The following is a 16,170-nucleotide window of genomic DNA, read 5'->3' as shown; positions in this document are numbered from 1 at the left end:
GCGCTGGGAGAGAGCTCTCCCAGCGCTGTCCGTACTCCACCTCCCTGTGGGGAATAACGGACAGCGCTGGGAGCCGTGCTCCCAGCGCTGGGGCCCGTGCTCCCAGCTCTGGGGCTTTGACCACACTGGCGCTTTGCAGCGCCGCGCTTTGCAGCGCCGCAATTTGCAGCGCTGGAGAGGGTGTGTTTTCACACCCTGCTGCAGCGCTGCAAATTTGTAAGTGTAGCCAAGCACACAGAGTGATAGTTTGTGAAAAGTGTTCACCCACAGGTGATGTGAGGTTTTTGTCTTTTTTATCATTTTCCTGTGGTTTTTCTGCATTTTGAGCTTTTGAGCAATGTGACACACCCCAAGGATGCAGAGAATCATTATAGAAGCCACACATTTCTGAGAGCTCTAAACCCATTTCAGGCTGCCTGCTGCTTATGTCTCAGGCAAAATGTTTAACGTTTGCTCCTCAATTTTTTAACCTGTAAAATGCTAATTCTAATCTCTGAATATTTTGAGAACTAAGATTTGTAATGGGCTGTGAAGATGGAAAGTGCTATGTAAGTGCCAAATATTGTTCCTTAAGTTGATGCATTTATTACAGAACTAAACATTACAATGCTCAGGAAAACGGGACAGTGAGACTTCTTTATCCTGGATTTTTGGTGGGATTTTAATGGCCTGCTGCAAACTTGCTTACTCCATATTTCAAAGGAAAATAATTAAATATTTTATATATTAATTACATTAAATATGCACAACATTCGGTGATGTTTTTCCTAAAGCCTTTAGGGTTAATTTTAAACTAATCATGTAGGGAGATGGTTGTATTTGCCATTTGGTATAATACAATCGATTGATCCATTTTCTCAGGATACATACCATCATCATTGGAGGGAGGGAAATCTCTCGTCCAGTGCTCGCTGTGAGGTCTGCAAGAAAACCTGTGGTTCTTCGGAGGTGCTGTCTGGCATGAGGTGTGAGTGGTGTGGCATTCTGGTATGTAAACATCATTGGTCATGTCTGTGGAAATAAAAGCCTTGTTAATTTGATGTATTTAAAACTGGCCATGAATAAATCAGTCATTTGTTGGATGACACTCAATAAATCAGAGCAAAAGTAAGTTTGGGGTTTGTTTCCTTTAGTTTCCAAAGTGGAGGAATTTTAAAATAAGCGGATAAAATTAGGAAATTCTTAATGCTGTGTCTTAACAGGATTCTTTGGGGGTACTAACACTGCATAGTTAACTGCTGCTTCTTCGTTCAGTACATGGCTGCTATTCCATTTCTTGTCTTGTGGTTCTCACCCATTCAGTGTGTTACCAGTTAGTCCTTGTATTATTGATGTGAATTATTGTATTGTGTCTTAACAGGATTCTTTGGGGGTACTAACACTGCATAGTTAACTGCTGCTTCTTTGTTCAGTACATGGCTGCTATTCCATTTCTTGTCTTGTGGTTCTCACCCATTCAGTGTGTTACCAGTTAGTCCTTGTATTATTGATGTGAATGAGAAACAAAGATTTATGCTGATTACATTCTAACCTGCTCATGTTCCCTTTCAGCATGGAATGTTGTTGAACCCCGGAGATTGTTCCTAACATTTCTTAACGTGTATTTGATTTTGTGGTCATCCCTTTGTACTGCTAATGTTTGATTCCCATACAACAAAAGTATCCTTTCATCCAGAAGAGAACCAAAACTGCTTACAGACTTATAACTGACATACAACCTACTGTGTAGAATAGGGGTCACTGCATCCATCATTAGTCACCTAGGGGGTGAAACGCAGAAACAGTGCCTAGAAATAACACACAAATCGTTAGGGGATAGGAAGTGAAAAACATATTTAATAATTAAAAACAAAAGTATTTTTGAATTGCCACACTAAGTCTTAAAAGTTACAATAGCAAGCTTACCTGTATCTTAAGGGTTAACAATTATTCAGTGTTTCAGGTATATTTTATGTCAATTATTTAGATATTCAAACATACTTTTAAAAAACAAATAACTGAAATAACACAGATCACCATTTTTTCTTGAATTTTTTGCAAACTTCTTTTATTGGCTCTGTTCATCAGTTTGTCATATGTATTTACCATAATCTGATTACAAGAATAAAAGATGGTCTAGAATAAATGTAAGGCAGAAATTATTCAAGGGTCTGGGCTGATGACATAAGCTTCAGAAGGGACAATTCCTGAATTTGTCAATGGAAGTAAAACCCCAGGAGGAGATCGCAGCCCCGACTCCCTACAGGGTAACCTATTAATTATAACACTAGTGTCCATGTTTTGATCATCTTCCCACTTGTGAGTACCACTAGAATGCAAAATCCAATGGTTCAGGTGCAAAACAATCTTACTATTGTTCCTTTATGTCAATGTATGTAAAACTTTAGCTTTCCGTAGAATATGTTTTTAATATTTTAAAAAGTGTTGTCACATGTTAAGAATTCTCACTGTTATGTCAATAAAAATATAGAGAGTTAAAATCAAACCCGATGTAAGTGGCTGCAATTCCATTCATTGCACAGGAGATGGACCAATTTACAATAAGTATGAATTTGTTCCAGCTTGGTTTGCAAGGCCACTGCCTAAAATTTTGTTATAGTGAGTTAATTTCTTTACAAGTTTAATGTCTGAGGTTTGACACGTGTTTAATGATGTTTCTGTTTATAGGCTCATGCTTCTTGCTACATTATTGTACCACCAGAATGTACTTTTGGAAGATTAAGGAATATGATTCTTCCTCCGAATTGTGTGCGGTTAGTTTCTCGCAATTTCAGCAAAATGCACTGTTTTCGAATATCAGAGAGCCTGCAAACAGAACCAGGTAAAGACTCTGAAAATGGTATCCAATAGAGTGCTGAATATGTGGAGTTACTGTGTTTTACATCAGTATTGAACTGAATCTTTTAAGGTTGCTGATCATGTAATGTGTCTTTTTTGAGGATGTAATATTAATCTGTTACTAGCTAAGGCTGCTACTTCTGCTACATGATATGGATTCTAAATACAGAGCCTGCTGAATTCTTGTTTCTGTTTGACTATTTGGCATCAGCTCTACTGAGTTTGACAATAAATATCTAGGTACCTTGGTTTTCTTGCTATAACATGTTCTAAAGAAAGCTTAGTTCCAACTTGCACATAACATGATTGTATATTTACAAACATAGGACATTTTTTATGAAGGAGACGACTAGTTTTTTTGTGAGCAAATCATGTCTCAGCCTGTAGCTTCTATTATTCCAGAGCTGAAGCAGCAGTATATCACTTCTGCATTTATAGGAAAAATAAATCTCCATATATAGGGTGGGACGGCAGAGGAGAAAGCAACTGCGTTTTAAGCATTTTTTTCAATCAAACATGTCTGCCCCTCCATCTCACATACATTTAGTAACTTAACAGGTGTAGTGTTTATTGTGGAAACTGTAGACCAGAGTCGTCTTTGACTAACTAGGATGCTGATGCTGATGATATAAGCAATCATTGATATAAATGCTACTATTTAGCAGCTCATGTTAGTAAATGTTTTGCTTTCCCTGTTTGTAATTAAAGATTTGTCCTTTTCACGTGGAAGGGATTTAATTTGTAGGATAACATTTTGCTGCCACCTAGAGTGCATATTCCTTATTTACTTTAGTTTTCAGGAGCAAGCCTTTTCTTATGCCATTGCCCTCTTTCTTTTCTTTCTTTAAATTTCAAACATCCCAAATGTAAACTTACCTTTTTTTCTTAGATATTATTTTTGTACGTTAAGAATGAAAGGGAAGCTAAATACACCAAACTTTGCCAGTCTTGGGAGGTTAAAATGTTAGAAACTTGTTTCCTTCAGAGCTTCCTGAGAAGTTGGACATGAGTTTACTGTTGTGGTGTTGAACATTTGAGTGTATCTTGGTACTCATGAAAATAGCTATTTAATAGCTATCACTAGCAAGAGTCATCTGTAATACATGCACAAGCTGTAATATTACCCCAGCGTCTTTGGTAATGGACCTCAATCCTGACCTACACTTTCCCATCTATCGCAGCCTCTCTTGAGCAGAGACACGCTAGTTTTTAGTGGATATTTCTCTATATTACAAAAACCATGCAGTTAAACCCAAGTGGTAAGGGCCATCTAACCTAGATTCACTTCTGACTTAAAGTGACCTGCAAATGTGTGGTTTTTAATAACTGGTTTTGTACCCTTCGTTGCTTTTTTATGATGTACATAAAATGCTGGAAAACTGAGTGGTTTTAATGATTTTTTCCTACTTGTTTTTTATTTTAGAAATATCAGGAATGTTTACTCTGGACCTCCCTTTTTTTGCTGGAGGGCTTGTTCAGGGTCTCAGACAATTAATATTGTTAGGTGTTTAATCTTTAACACAGTCTTCCATTCTCAAAAATGTTAGTCATTAAATTGGAATTAACAAAAACCAGACTTTAAAACTGTCGGATTAAAAATCCTCTAGTTCAATATTCTGTAATTTTCCTCTTGTGATGTCATCCTTTCAGAATGCCTTCATACATCATTTAAACCCCCCCCCCCCCCCCACAAGTTTAATATTCATTGTTCTTTATTTGCAGGTCATCTTTAGGTGAAATTTGAACCCAGATCTCTATGGGTGAAAGACTAGTATGTTAACAATTGCCACTCTTGTCACTAGGTTTGTTACATTAGGTAACAGCCAAAGGTTTTCTCCATTTTAATACTTAGGATTATATAGGCTCATTATACAAAGTTGCATTACCCAAATTCAGGTTGCCTGAGTACATTTTAACAGGGTACATTTTCATGTCATTAAATCTGCATATTCAAAGCACAGAAAGCAGAACATCCAACAACCAACAGTGAAGCCCCCACCACAGCACCAGACCTGAAAGCTGCTTTCCTTTGGTGGAGGGCAGGTGTTAGTAGTAACTGCACTTGGATATGAACTTTATGGATTATTCCCTCAACTCTCTAATAAGTGAAACCAAAACATAAACTTTGGGGTGTTTGAAATTCTGATCCATGTTTTGTAGCTCCAGCCCATGTAGACAAAGGATATATAGTCAGGCTCTGAAAAGTCTCTTCTGTAGAGAGATCACCCAGCTGCCAGGATTCTCTCTCCTGGGTCTCAGCTCCCTAGGCCGAGGTTGGTAGAGCTCCCCAGGCTTCAAAAGTCTGTTGATCACTGAGGCGACAGTTGTGCAGTTGGGAGAGGAAGCCAATCGCCCTCCCCCATCAGGTTGCGTACCGCCTGCTAACCTGAACAGCTGCTCTGGACCTCACCGGACACGTTCTTCTTGGCTGGTCAGCAAAGGAGCTATGCTTCTGCCATTGCTGCTGCAGCTCCTCTCCCCAGACTTTCTGAAGCATGGCAGGAAACCTTTCCAGTAGAGTCCAGCCTGGCTCTCCGTAACGATGGCCATGGGAGGGCTTTTGCCAGAAGCTCTTTGTTCAGCGCGTCGGCCTCTGTTTTTCTCTGAACGCTTGGGTGCCTTGATGGTACTTTCCTGTCAGTATTTGGGGCTCAGTGCATTGTCTTGGCGCCCTCCATCCCGCGAGCACAACTCCCAGGACCTACCCTCCACTGGAGATAATGTGTTTGGGGAGCAGGTGGAAGTGTCATTGCTGAGTGCCAACGAGAGGATTGTCACTCCGGGCTTTTGGACCTTTAACTTGCCTTTCAGATCTCTTCTCCCAGGAAGGCTAAGGAATCTGCTTTGGAAGCTGGCTTTTGCAGCAACTCAGAACCCCACTGAGCAGAGCACGCTGCATCAACACCAGCCATGGAATGGTCCCACGCTCCCTGTCAGCAAGCATCAAGGACTAAAGGGTTTGTGAAAGGATCCCGGGTGCGTAGCTGGTCAGGACCTTCCTGACTGAGGACGCTGGGAGCTGCTTATTTGGTCAAGGAAAAAATCAAGATGGTCACTCTGGGATCTGCCTTCCCTAGAGAAGGGGGGCCTGGCTATTTGCTGTGGATCTTTCTAAGGCTTATGTGCATATTATGGGCACTTCTCAAGGACAGGTGGTGTCTGTTTTGTTACAGGAGAGCCATACTGCTAGTTCCTTGTTTAGCCTTCAGGGAAGGATGGTCATTAAATGCTTGGGAATAGTTGGGGCCGCTCTGCCAGGCTGGCAGTGAGGTGTTCCGCCATTTGGTTGGTTGATGATGGAGGGACCTTATTCAATTGGGTGTCAGATCAGCTTGTGTCACCACTGGAGTGTGGGAGTCATCAGAGTTTGTGAAAGCAGCAAAGAGTCCTGTGGCACCTTATAGACTAACAGATGTATTGGAGCATGAGCTTTCATGGGTGAATACCCACTTCGTCGGATGCAGAGTTTGTGGTAACTCACCCAAAACCCCAACTCGTCCCAGACTGACCGTTGGAATGTGTCCAGCCTTCCCGCCAGGGGTCGGGTGCGATACGTCACCCGTCTGATGGGGGGGAGGGGTGGGAAATGGTCAGAATCAGGAGGCAGTAGCTCACCCCATGTTGCAAATTCTGGCTCTCCTGGCCGACACCTGTAGCACATCTCCACATTGAGTTCAACCTCTCTGGAGCTGAGACACCAGAGGATGCAGAAGCAATACAGACTTTTTACACTGCCCCTGAGTAACAGAGAACCTCTGGGCAAGTCTGACATGGTGGCTGTCCAGGGACAGTTTGCAATGAGGAATTCCAAACACCACCGCCCTAACTCGTAGTGGCCATGGCTATCTCCTGCCTAGTCTAGGGAGCTCACACAGTGGAGCTCTACACCAAGGGAGTTTGGTCTCTCCAGCAATAGCCATTCACCAGTTATTCTGATAAGGTCAGTCATGTATCTGCTAAGGATTGTGAGAGTCCTAGTATTTGAAAAGGTGGTCCTGAGTCAAGTGGGTAATCTGTGTATTGGGAAAGCCTTCGGGAGGCCGGAGTGGGCATTTTCTCACAAGTTATTCCTCATCATCATACACCTAGCAAGGAAGGTCCACATGATCACAGTCAGCTTGAGCTGATCTGTGTCACATCCTTCTGAATGTCTTCTGGATTGGGGCGTGGCAGATCAGATCACCCTTTCCTCCAGTGTGGGATGCTGGAGATGAGTTGCGTCACGTCCGACCTAAATAAGAATCTACCAGTCTTTTATTACTATTACTAAAAGGTACCTTCCCTATTTGCTGACGGAGGATGGTGCTATATGTTTTTCCACTGACACCTCTTGTATCAAGATCTGTTCAAAGCCCAGGAGTGACGGAATTTCAGTTACCATAACAGCACCATATCGGCCCAGGCAAGAGTGGTTTTCAACGCAGTTTTACAGGCTAAAAGCTGGTCCCTTCAGGATGAGTCTCTGGCCTCAGATCATCACTTGAGACCATGGTGTCGCAGTGCATCCCAGCTCCAGAGCCCTCTGCTCGGCCCCTGGTAGGAACATACCTGCCAACACAGTCTGGTATACAAAGGTAGATATTAAATTGTCTAGACATTACATAAAATCCTGTGCAAGTCCTTGCTGACAGTGCAGAGCCTTCCTGCTCATTTCCCTTGGCAAGGGTGGCAGGCCCAGGGGCACGGGGTATAGATACCAGTTCCACTCCCACTGGACTTGGGGACAGACCGGTGTAGGGGCTGTGGCAGATGATGGGCACAGGGAGCTATTCCCAACTCTTTTCCTCTAGGTATTTGCAGGCTGTTGTTAGTGACCATGGGGCTGCTCGCTCCTTCCATCCCTCCTGTTCCCTTTCAGGCTGGAAATTCCTTTTGAACCGCTTGGTTCCTAGGAGTTTTAATTTCTTATGTGAACGGCCACTTCAGTGATGGTAGTGACTGTATCTGAGTGAGTGAGCATCAGGCCTGAAAGCGTTCCTTCCAGTGTATACCAAATCTCCTAAGGATAAGCTGGTGCTACAAACTCATTTGAGGCTCCTCTCTAGTGGTGATCAAGTTCCACCTTACGGACCCTGTTCTCCCACGGTCTGTTTTCCATGCCTGAATGCCCATCCTCTCTAAATGCTTGAGGTTCAGATCTTTAACTAGAGCTGACTAATGCCTTAGAAAGACCATCACGCTTTTTCATTTTGCACCGACTTGATAAGCAGCCATTTCGAACTGTTTGCTTTTTGCATGGCTGTGATGTGGCTGGCCTGTCAAGGCTTGATGACAGCAAAGGATATTTCCATCCCAGACATACATAAGGCAGGCTCGTTGCATTCTCGCTGCTTTCTCACCTTCTACTTGGAGTCCAGAAGGAATTCTGTTTTAGGGTTTCATATTCCAGAATTCCTTTCTAAGGAAGAAAAGTCTAAGCTCTATGTTTTGTTTCTTCGGAGTTGTCCTGTATCGATGCTATACAGTTTTTCGAATTTTGGTTCTAATTCATCGTGCAGGATGCTACTGTTGTTACTTGTGGTGGTGATGGGCAAATGTCGGATCCCTCCTTTACTTAAAAAACATAATCTCCAAAACACCATTGCTGGTAACATTGTTGGCATTGGCCTTTGGTATGGTGATTCATTTTGTATTGATTTTTGTATAATAAAACCAAACAATGGAAAGTCCAAAAAGGCAAATGGCTTCTAGCTTGTATACGTTCTTGAATACCACACGCTTCACAGGATCTCAAAGAGAATTATGTAGTCTTACAATTTGTCTAAGCTTCTAGACCAGACACTCCGGTAAAGACATAACACATTTGGGTGGGAGTAAGAAAATAGGAAAAGACCTCTCCTTTCCCTATTTATGTTTATGTAGGAGGAGGAACCATGGAGGGGTTAAATAGACTGGAACTTGTTTTTCTGCCTGTTGCAACATTACTATAACTCTTCACTGAGATATCTGTCAAGTCGTTTACTCTCCAGTAGTGAGAATCCTAGTAAATGGTAGTTTTAGAGAAGGGAAAATTACTAACTTGTAATTCTGCTTCTTTGAAGATTTCATTATATCAGGATTCTCACTCACTCACCCACTTTTCCTCAAAGTCTGGAGGTTTATCTTTGTTGAAGCAGAGTTTGGGGGCCTTGATTTTTTTCATCTCTTCTTAAATCAGATTTTTAATAGGGTTTGTTTTTTTTTGGGCTGACTCTTTTTTTTTTGTGGCCAATCACGCAGTCAGTAATTGACTGGAGGTTTCCAAGGGCAGCAGTTAAACTGTGTGGAGGCTACATGTCTATCAGTATGGTGGGCTGGCTTGTATTCCACCTTGCTACTGCTGCGCTTGGAGAACCAAATCTGTCAAGAGGAGTTCCATCCGTCTTGCACTAGAGAAGTGAGACACAGGAGTGGGATTTCAGTCAGGATGATACCTTCAGAGAAGCAAAATCACAGGTCAGTAATTTCCTCTTAATTATTTTGTCAGCATTAAACATTTGAATATATAAACTGTAAATATCATCCAATACATTGACTCCCAGTTTTAAGTAATAAATCACCTCAAGTTTCCTCTTCTAGATCTGGACAAACAAAATCTTGTGTTATTTTGCAACTCTTCAGTTTTGGAATTATTTTTATGAAATGGATAGATCTGATCTGATAGCATTTAATACTCTGATTCTTGTTACAATACCGTAGTTTAAAACTTATGATCAGAAAGTCTATTTTTAATTCACAGGCAGACATGACAGGTTGCAAAAGGGATGAAACTTGCAAGTAGTAATATTGAGACAATCAGTGAGAGAGAATTTGAGGCTACGACCCACACAGTGGTTACATGTTAATCCTTGTCAGTGTGTTACACTGCTACCTTCATTGGGATGTTGTGGTAGTGATTTTAATTTAAAAAAGCTAAGTATTGGAAGAGGAAATGTGGTCCTTGCTGTAGTGTATGCTCCCCCTGTGACTTGTTGTCTTTGTTGCTTCCATTAAGCTTTTTTAAAATAAGACTCAACTATTATTTTGTGCAATGAAAAGGTAACCATCTCCTCGAAACTTTTCTTTCCACAGATGAAGATGAGGATGTTGATGGCTTAACACAAGGGTCAGTGAAAGATGCCCAAATTTCAGCAGATTCAAGTAAGTAGAAGTTTAGTAAATTGGGAATATAGGCTCAACGCAGCCTTTATTATAGTTGCTTAATGTGATTTTCCTTATGAAGAATAGTATTCCTAAATAAAGCTTCCCTTTGGTCAGACAGTTATGTTCTAATGGTAATTACAGATCTTGCGTATTCGGTATTGGGTCAGCACATCTTGATGTATATGAAGTGATAATGGTTAGGCCCTTCTGTGAAATCCACTCGAGCATTTTAATGAAAAGAGGTGACGGTATTCATTAGATCATTGCCGTCAACCTTCTCTCGAGGTGTTTTCCACAGGTCAGTCTCTCTGGAGTTAATCGCTTTCTGTAAGTAGTATTCTCGGTAAGTCACAGCTAGCCATCTCTCACAATAACAATTGAGAAATCATGTGTTTGTGTTTAATGATCCAGTAGTGTTAAGTGATAGATTTGGAGGGCAGGCAGTACATTTCTTTAAAGCAACTAGCCTTTCATCTGTGGCTACTTGGGTTCAAATCTTACCCAGGACCCTCTGCTCAGGTGAGACCCAGTATGAATAAATATCGTGGTGTTTAGTGTCAGGATTGAAGTCCATTGGCAACTGCGCAGTACAGTTTTTGTGCCCATTGACTGCTCTTCGTTTCATATTAGCTATTATTAATCTTGCTCATTTTCTTGAATAGTGTCGTCAACCACAGTTTATTAAAACAATAAAAGGAAGTGGAATAAACGACTAAAACCAGCAAATCATCACATCTTTCCTGATGTGGTTGCTTAAATGGCTCTAGTACGAAAAAGTAGATTGAAGAAAAAGTAAAGAAAGAAAGAGCCTTCCATGTCCCCTTCATGTTCTCTCAAGATCTAAGACTATTGAGGACATTGCCGGGTGGCAAGGGCCATGCCAGAGCAATACTTAGCGCAGTTCTGACCGTGTGCTCAAATGTGTTCCTGTCTCCCTTTTATTTTAAAATAGGGTTTAAACTTCTCTCTCTCTGGATGGCTGTGAGGAATTGGCCATACCCCATACTTGCTTATTGTAGGACAGGTCGTGACCAGCTGTGGTTTGTCAAATAAACTTGCCCCTTTTCCAGTGGGCAGCTTTTCAAATAGTAAAGCGAAATAATCCTTTATGTGCCAGCACCTGTTTTTACTTCTATAACTTACTGACTGAGGATGGTGTTACCAGATTTGCCCATTACTTTCGGGTATGCTCATTTATTCGGGTTACTCTTCGGAGGGAAGAGGGGCAGGGTGTCAGTCTGTAGTTCTATCAATGTGCTGCTTGTGTCACTTGTGTTTTCATATGGAGCTCTACTTCTCCCTTCTGCAAGTCCCTTCCCAATGGAGCTACCCTGCCGGACCTAGGTTCCCCAGGGCTGGGTTCCTCCAGAACCGGATGAACAGACACACATTAACAGAGCAAGTCTGAGTGGACTGGGTCAATCAGCACTTTCAAGCTGACCCCTTATATGTCCCTGGACTCAGTGAGCTGGGTCAAGCAGCACTTCCAAGCTGCCACCCTTATATGCCACCGGAACAGAGTAAGTCTGAGCAGGCGGGGTCGAACAGCACTTTCAGGCTGCCACCCTTATATGCCCCTGGACTCAGTAGTCTGGGTTGAGCAGCACTTCCAAGCTCCCACCCTCATATGTCACAGATTCAGCACGTCCCTCTCCCCACTTTCACGTTACAATTGTACTGGTAGTAACCCACTTGATGAGCAAACTCCACAGTAGCACTATATGGATCTTTAGCTTAGGTAAGAGAAGCGTTGCTGCAGAGTAAATGGGGAAGCTAAAAACACAAAAGAATAAAGTTCAGAGAGAGAGAGGGAGGGAAGCAACCAGCTTAACCATAAAAGTTATTTATTGAATAATAGTGATAACTACACAAGGAGCCTGAACCAACATAACAGTTACATTATTAAAGGTTACAAAAGTCAAATATAGAAAACTAGACCTGATCAAAGAAGTCAGGGTTAGAAAGTTATCCCTGAGGTAGAAAAGAAAACAGAGAGAGAGGGATCTCACCACTCCATGAAGCTTGAACTGGTCGGGATTCCCAGGTAGCTCAGGGTCCTGAGTGCTGGAGACAGGCAGAACCCCCAGCATGAACAGTCAGGAGAAGATGAAGTCCCAGTGGAACTGATGCAGAGTTTGGATCTATGCATCAGAACACACTTGAGCGTGGGTAGGGTTTCTTGTAGGGAAACAACAATGGTTCAAGGGAGACACTAGATTTGTTTATGGGTAAACTGGTAACTCAAGGGTTTTCTTTAGGCTAGACAATAGGAGCTGATCACTCCTAGCTAGGAGTGGTGTTTTCTTCCAGGGAGCTCACAATGCAACTAGGCTGCTTCAGTATTTTGGATATCAGTCAAGGATTCATTACTAGAATTGGTCTGATAACTGCTGAGCTGGGTGTGTGCAGGCGTAGGTTCATTAACATGGCTGGAGCAGAGATCCCCCAGCATGCAGCGCCTCCCTGCTTTTCTGTTCCCAGAGTTCCGTGCGATTCTTGCCTTGGAATTTCTGTTCTCCATTCTGTATGCTAATGGAGATGCCTCCCTGTCCCATCTTTCATAGAATCATAGAATCTCAGGGTTGGAAGGGACCTCAGGAGGTCATCTAGTCCAACCCCCTGCTCAAAGCAGGACCAAACCCAACTAAATCATCCCAGCCAGGGCTTTGTCAAACCTGACCTTAAAAACCTCTTAGGAAGGAGATTCCACTACCTCCCTAGGTAACCCATTCCAGTTCTTCACCACTCTACTAGTGAAAAAGTTTTTCCTAATATCCAACCTAAACCTCCCCCTCTGCAACTTGAGACCATTACTCCTTGTTCTGTCATCTTCTACCACTGAGAACAGTCTAGATCCATCCTCTTTGGAACCCCCTTTCAGGTAGTTGAAAGCAGCTATCAAATCCCCCCTCATTCTTCTCTTCTGCAGACTAAACAATCCCAGTTCCCTCAGCCTCTCCTCATAAGTCATGTGTTCCAGCCCCCTAATCATTTTTGTTGCCCTCCGCTGGACTCTCTCCAGTTTATCCACATCCTTCTTGTAGTGTGGGGCCCAAAACTGGACACAGTACTCCAAATGAGGCCTCACCAGTGCTGAGTAGAGGGGAATGATCACATCCCTCGATCTGCTGGAAATGCCCCTACTTATACAACCCAAAATGCCATTAGCCTTCTTGGCAACAAGGGCACACTGTTGACTCATATTCAGCTTTTCGTCCACCGTAACCCCTAGGTCCTTTTCTGCAGAACTGCTGCCCAGCCATTCGGTCCCTAGTCTGTAGCAGTGCATGGGATTCTTCCGTCCTAAGTGCAGGACTCTGCACTTGTCCTTGTTGAACCTCATCATATTTCTTTTGGCCCAATCCTCTAATTTGTCTAGGATGCAGATGCAGATGAGGCTAGGGGAGTTGCCTTAATCCTATCATTCTTGACAGGAGGGGTCTAGATGTGTCTCCCACTGCCCTTCCCTGCCGGTCTTTGATCAGTTTTGGTTTAAGCAGAGGCGGGGGGGAGGGGGTGTGTGTCCTTCATGAGTCAGGCAGGCTGGATACTGCACCCTGGTTCACCAAGAACACAAAGCTGACTGATATCACTGGTATTTCTCCATCAGTGGCTGTCAAAGTGAGTGAGATGTCTATCCTGGCATCTCAGAGGGCTTGGTTGACACTGCTAGTCCAGTACGCCTTACTTTATACGGACTGACCAAGAAGATGAAGACACTGCACTCAAAAAGGGATTCTAAACGTTGCTTTTCCTTACACACATTTTTCACCAGTGTCAATCAGTAAAACTGGGAAGAACAGGAACACACTGTACATTTTCAAAGACTAATGCAAAGAATCTTTAATCCCGTGGTTTAAATAAAGTGGTTAGACTAAAATGAATTGCTTCCCCTGACTATATATTACCACAACATAAATGGATACAGATGTTCCAACATAACTGGCTCTCTTTCATGCCCTGATTTTTGATGATCACTGTGTTGGGAGGAGAGAAATTCTAATGCTTCTATTGAAAACAAAGGCATTGTGTTCAGTGGGAAGTATTGATTACTCATTGGCTTGACACTTTCAAATATTAATGTAACTGATACCAGGTAGTAAGGCTTTGCTCCGCCTACAGCTGACCCTCCCCCCTGCTGTATGTAGCCCAAGGGGTCGAGAGAGATCCACTCATTGACTTTGCAGGAGGGATCTTTAAATTTGTTGCATCACTGTTTCAAGTCAAGCTCTTCTTTCAGAGTGCAGAGACTTTTACTGTGTAAGGGAACATGATACTAGAAATGTTGATCGCCTTTACAGTTATGGTAGCTAACCTGCTATTTATCTTCCAAAAAAGATGTAGTTCTTGTTTCTTCTCAGTTTCATATACCTCACAGATACAGCTCTGTTTAAAAAAAAAACAAAACAAAAAAAAAAAAAAACCCAACACCACAACAACAAAAACCCCATTGAAAAATAACTGCAGGATATTTTTGGAGATGAGAAAGGATAGATGCCTGGCCAACTTTGGTTTGTAAGACATGCTATTTACGTTAGAGAAGGAACAAATGAGAACCATGACAAAAAGTATACAAAATAAAGAATGGTTTATAAACAAAGTTACATTAGGATCTTTTGTTCATCCTTTCTCATAATGTGAGAACAAGGGGACATTAAATGAAATTGATAGGGAGAAAAATTAAAACTGATAGAAGCTTTTTAAGACAATGCATTATTAAACTATAGAACTTATTGTAACAAGATATTATTGAGGCCAAGAAATTATCAGGAGTAATTAGAATATTTTAGATGGGTAGCACAGATATCCAGAGTTACAATAGTAAATATTCTTTTAAAAATGAGTTTGGGAAGAGATCTGAACCCTCACACTTCAGGACATAAAGTAGGGTCTAGGGGCTAGTCCGCGCAGGAAAGTTCTATTGGTATAAGCTAAAGTGTGAATTTTAACCAATATAATGTATTCCCTGTGCAGTTACTCTTATTCCATCATGAAAGCCTTTTATTCTGGTGTGAGGCCCTTTTTTTCTGTTTAGCTCCTGTCTTTTGGGAAGGGGTTTAAGGTAACCTGAAAAGAGTTGTTGCCACAGAGGGTTGTACTACCTGTTTAACTGTACTGGTATAACTGGAGATGGGATACCCGGGATGGAAATTCCTGTGTTCCTACAGACAAAGCACATTGTTCTTAGCTGAGGCTGTGTTTGAAAATGGTGCTGAACGTAAAGAATCACAGTCCTAGTCTGGCAAACAAACAAAAAACCAGCCTTTAATTTCCCATCTTTGCTAATATTTCTTCATAACTGGAGATTTAGATGGTGGAAATACCGTTTGGATGATATTGTACAGATGTAACAAACCCCCAGAAGAGACATCTCCATAATTCTCAAAATAAAAATTATTTATGGTGAGCTCTTAGTTCCTGGATCTGCAGGGATCCCGGAACATAAAGACGCTAGATTCTCTGCCTCTGGTTGTGTGCCAGAAATCAAGGCAAGTTGAGGGCACAAGCAACTTGCATGATCAAGCCATGATGTTTTTGTTGATTTAAGACTTCTATCGGTCACAGCTGGCAATGAGAACCCCCTGCTCCCCAAACAGCGGGTAAAAGTCTGGTGATTAGTCTCAAAAGGTGTTCATTACAGACTGGGATTTACAGTGTATCGTGTTAGGCACCAGGCCATTCTTCCCGAGGCTGCTTCCTTTTGACACTTAAGAGTAACAAACATCTTTTGAAAGCTGCTGTTGTGCAGATTAGAGCTTCAGCCAGGTTGATGGCTTTAGTGCCATGCAAAGCTAAAACCTGCTCGTCTGGCTGGATTGTCGGGGTGTGACTTTTGAAAAGGCATAAAGCATTCTGAGCATCACACACTATCTTCCTTGACTGATTGATTTTATTTTAGCTTTTGAGTGTTTATGATTTGGTTTAATGAATTAATAAATTCAGACTGAGTAAAGGTGTGATGGCAATTTATCCTGTTCAGGTTTTTCCTCTGTTTGCAGATTCTCTTTGATCCCCTATGCCAGTCCAGATGCTTAGGTATAATTTGTCCCTGGCAGCAGATAGGGATAGTATGTGAAATGTGTTTGGAGGTGTCATCCCCTGTACACAGGGGGCTTGCTCGCTGTGTAAGCGCATTGTTGGTATTTCCAGCAGGTGGAGAGATCAGTACTTTTGCTGGCAGACGCAGAGGACTGAAGGGAAAAGAAGGGC

The 16,170-nt window shown here is 42.2% G+C and overlaps 1 protein-coding gene across 1 annotated transcript in view; it reads left to right on the top strand.

Annotated features, from left to right (window-relative positions):
• The window catches only part of DGKQ (diacylglycerol kinase theta), a 139,586-nt gene that overhangs the window by 68,413 nt on the left and 55,003 nt on the right, over positions 1-16,170 (top strand). The window contains exons 5-7 of the mRNA XM_045020267.1: positions 862-987; positions 2,668-2,821; positions 9,889-9,957. Coding sequence (XP_044876202.1) covers positions 862-987; positions 2,668-2,821; positions 9,889-9,957 — 349 coding nt within the window. The remainder of the gene's footprint in view (positions 1-861; positions 988-2,667; positions 2,822-9,888; positions 9,958-16,170) is intronic.

Source organism: Mauremys mutica, chromosome 6, assembly GCF_020497125.1.
Source record: "Mauremys mutica isolate MM-2020 ecotype Southern chromosome 6, ASM2049712v1, whole genome shotgun sequence".
NCBI lineage: Eukaryota > Metazoa > Chordata > Testudines > Geoemydidae > Mauremys > Mauremys mutica.
This window is presented reverse-complemented; position numbering and strand designations above follow the sequence as displayed.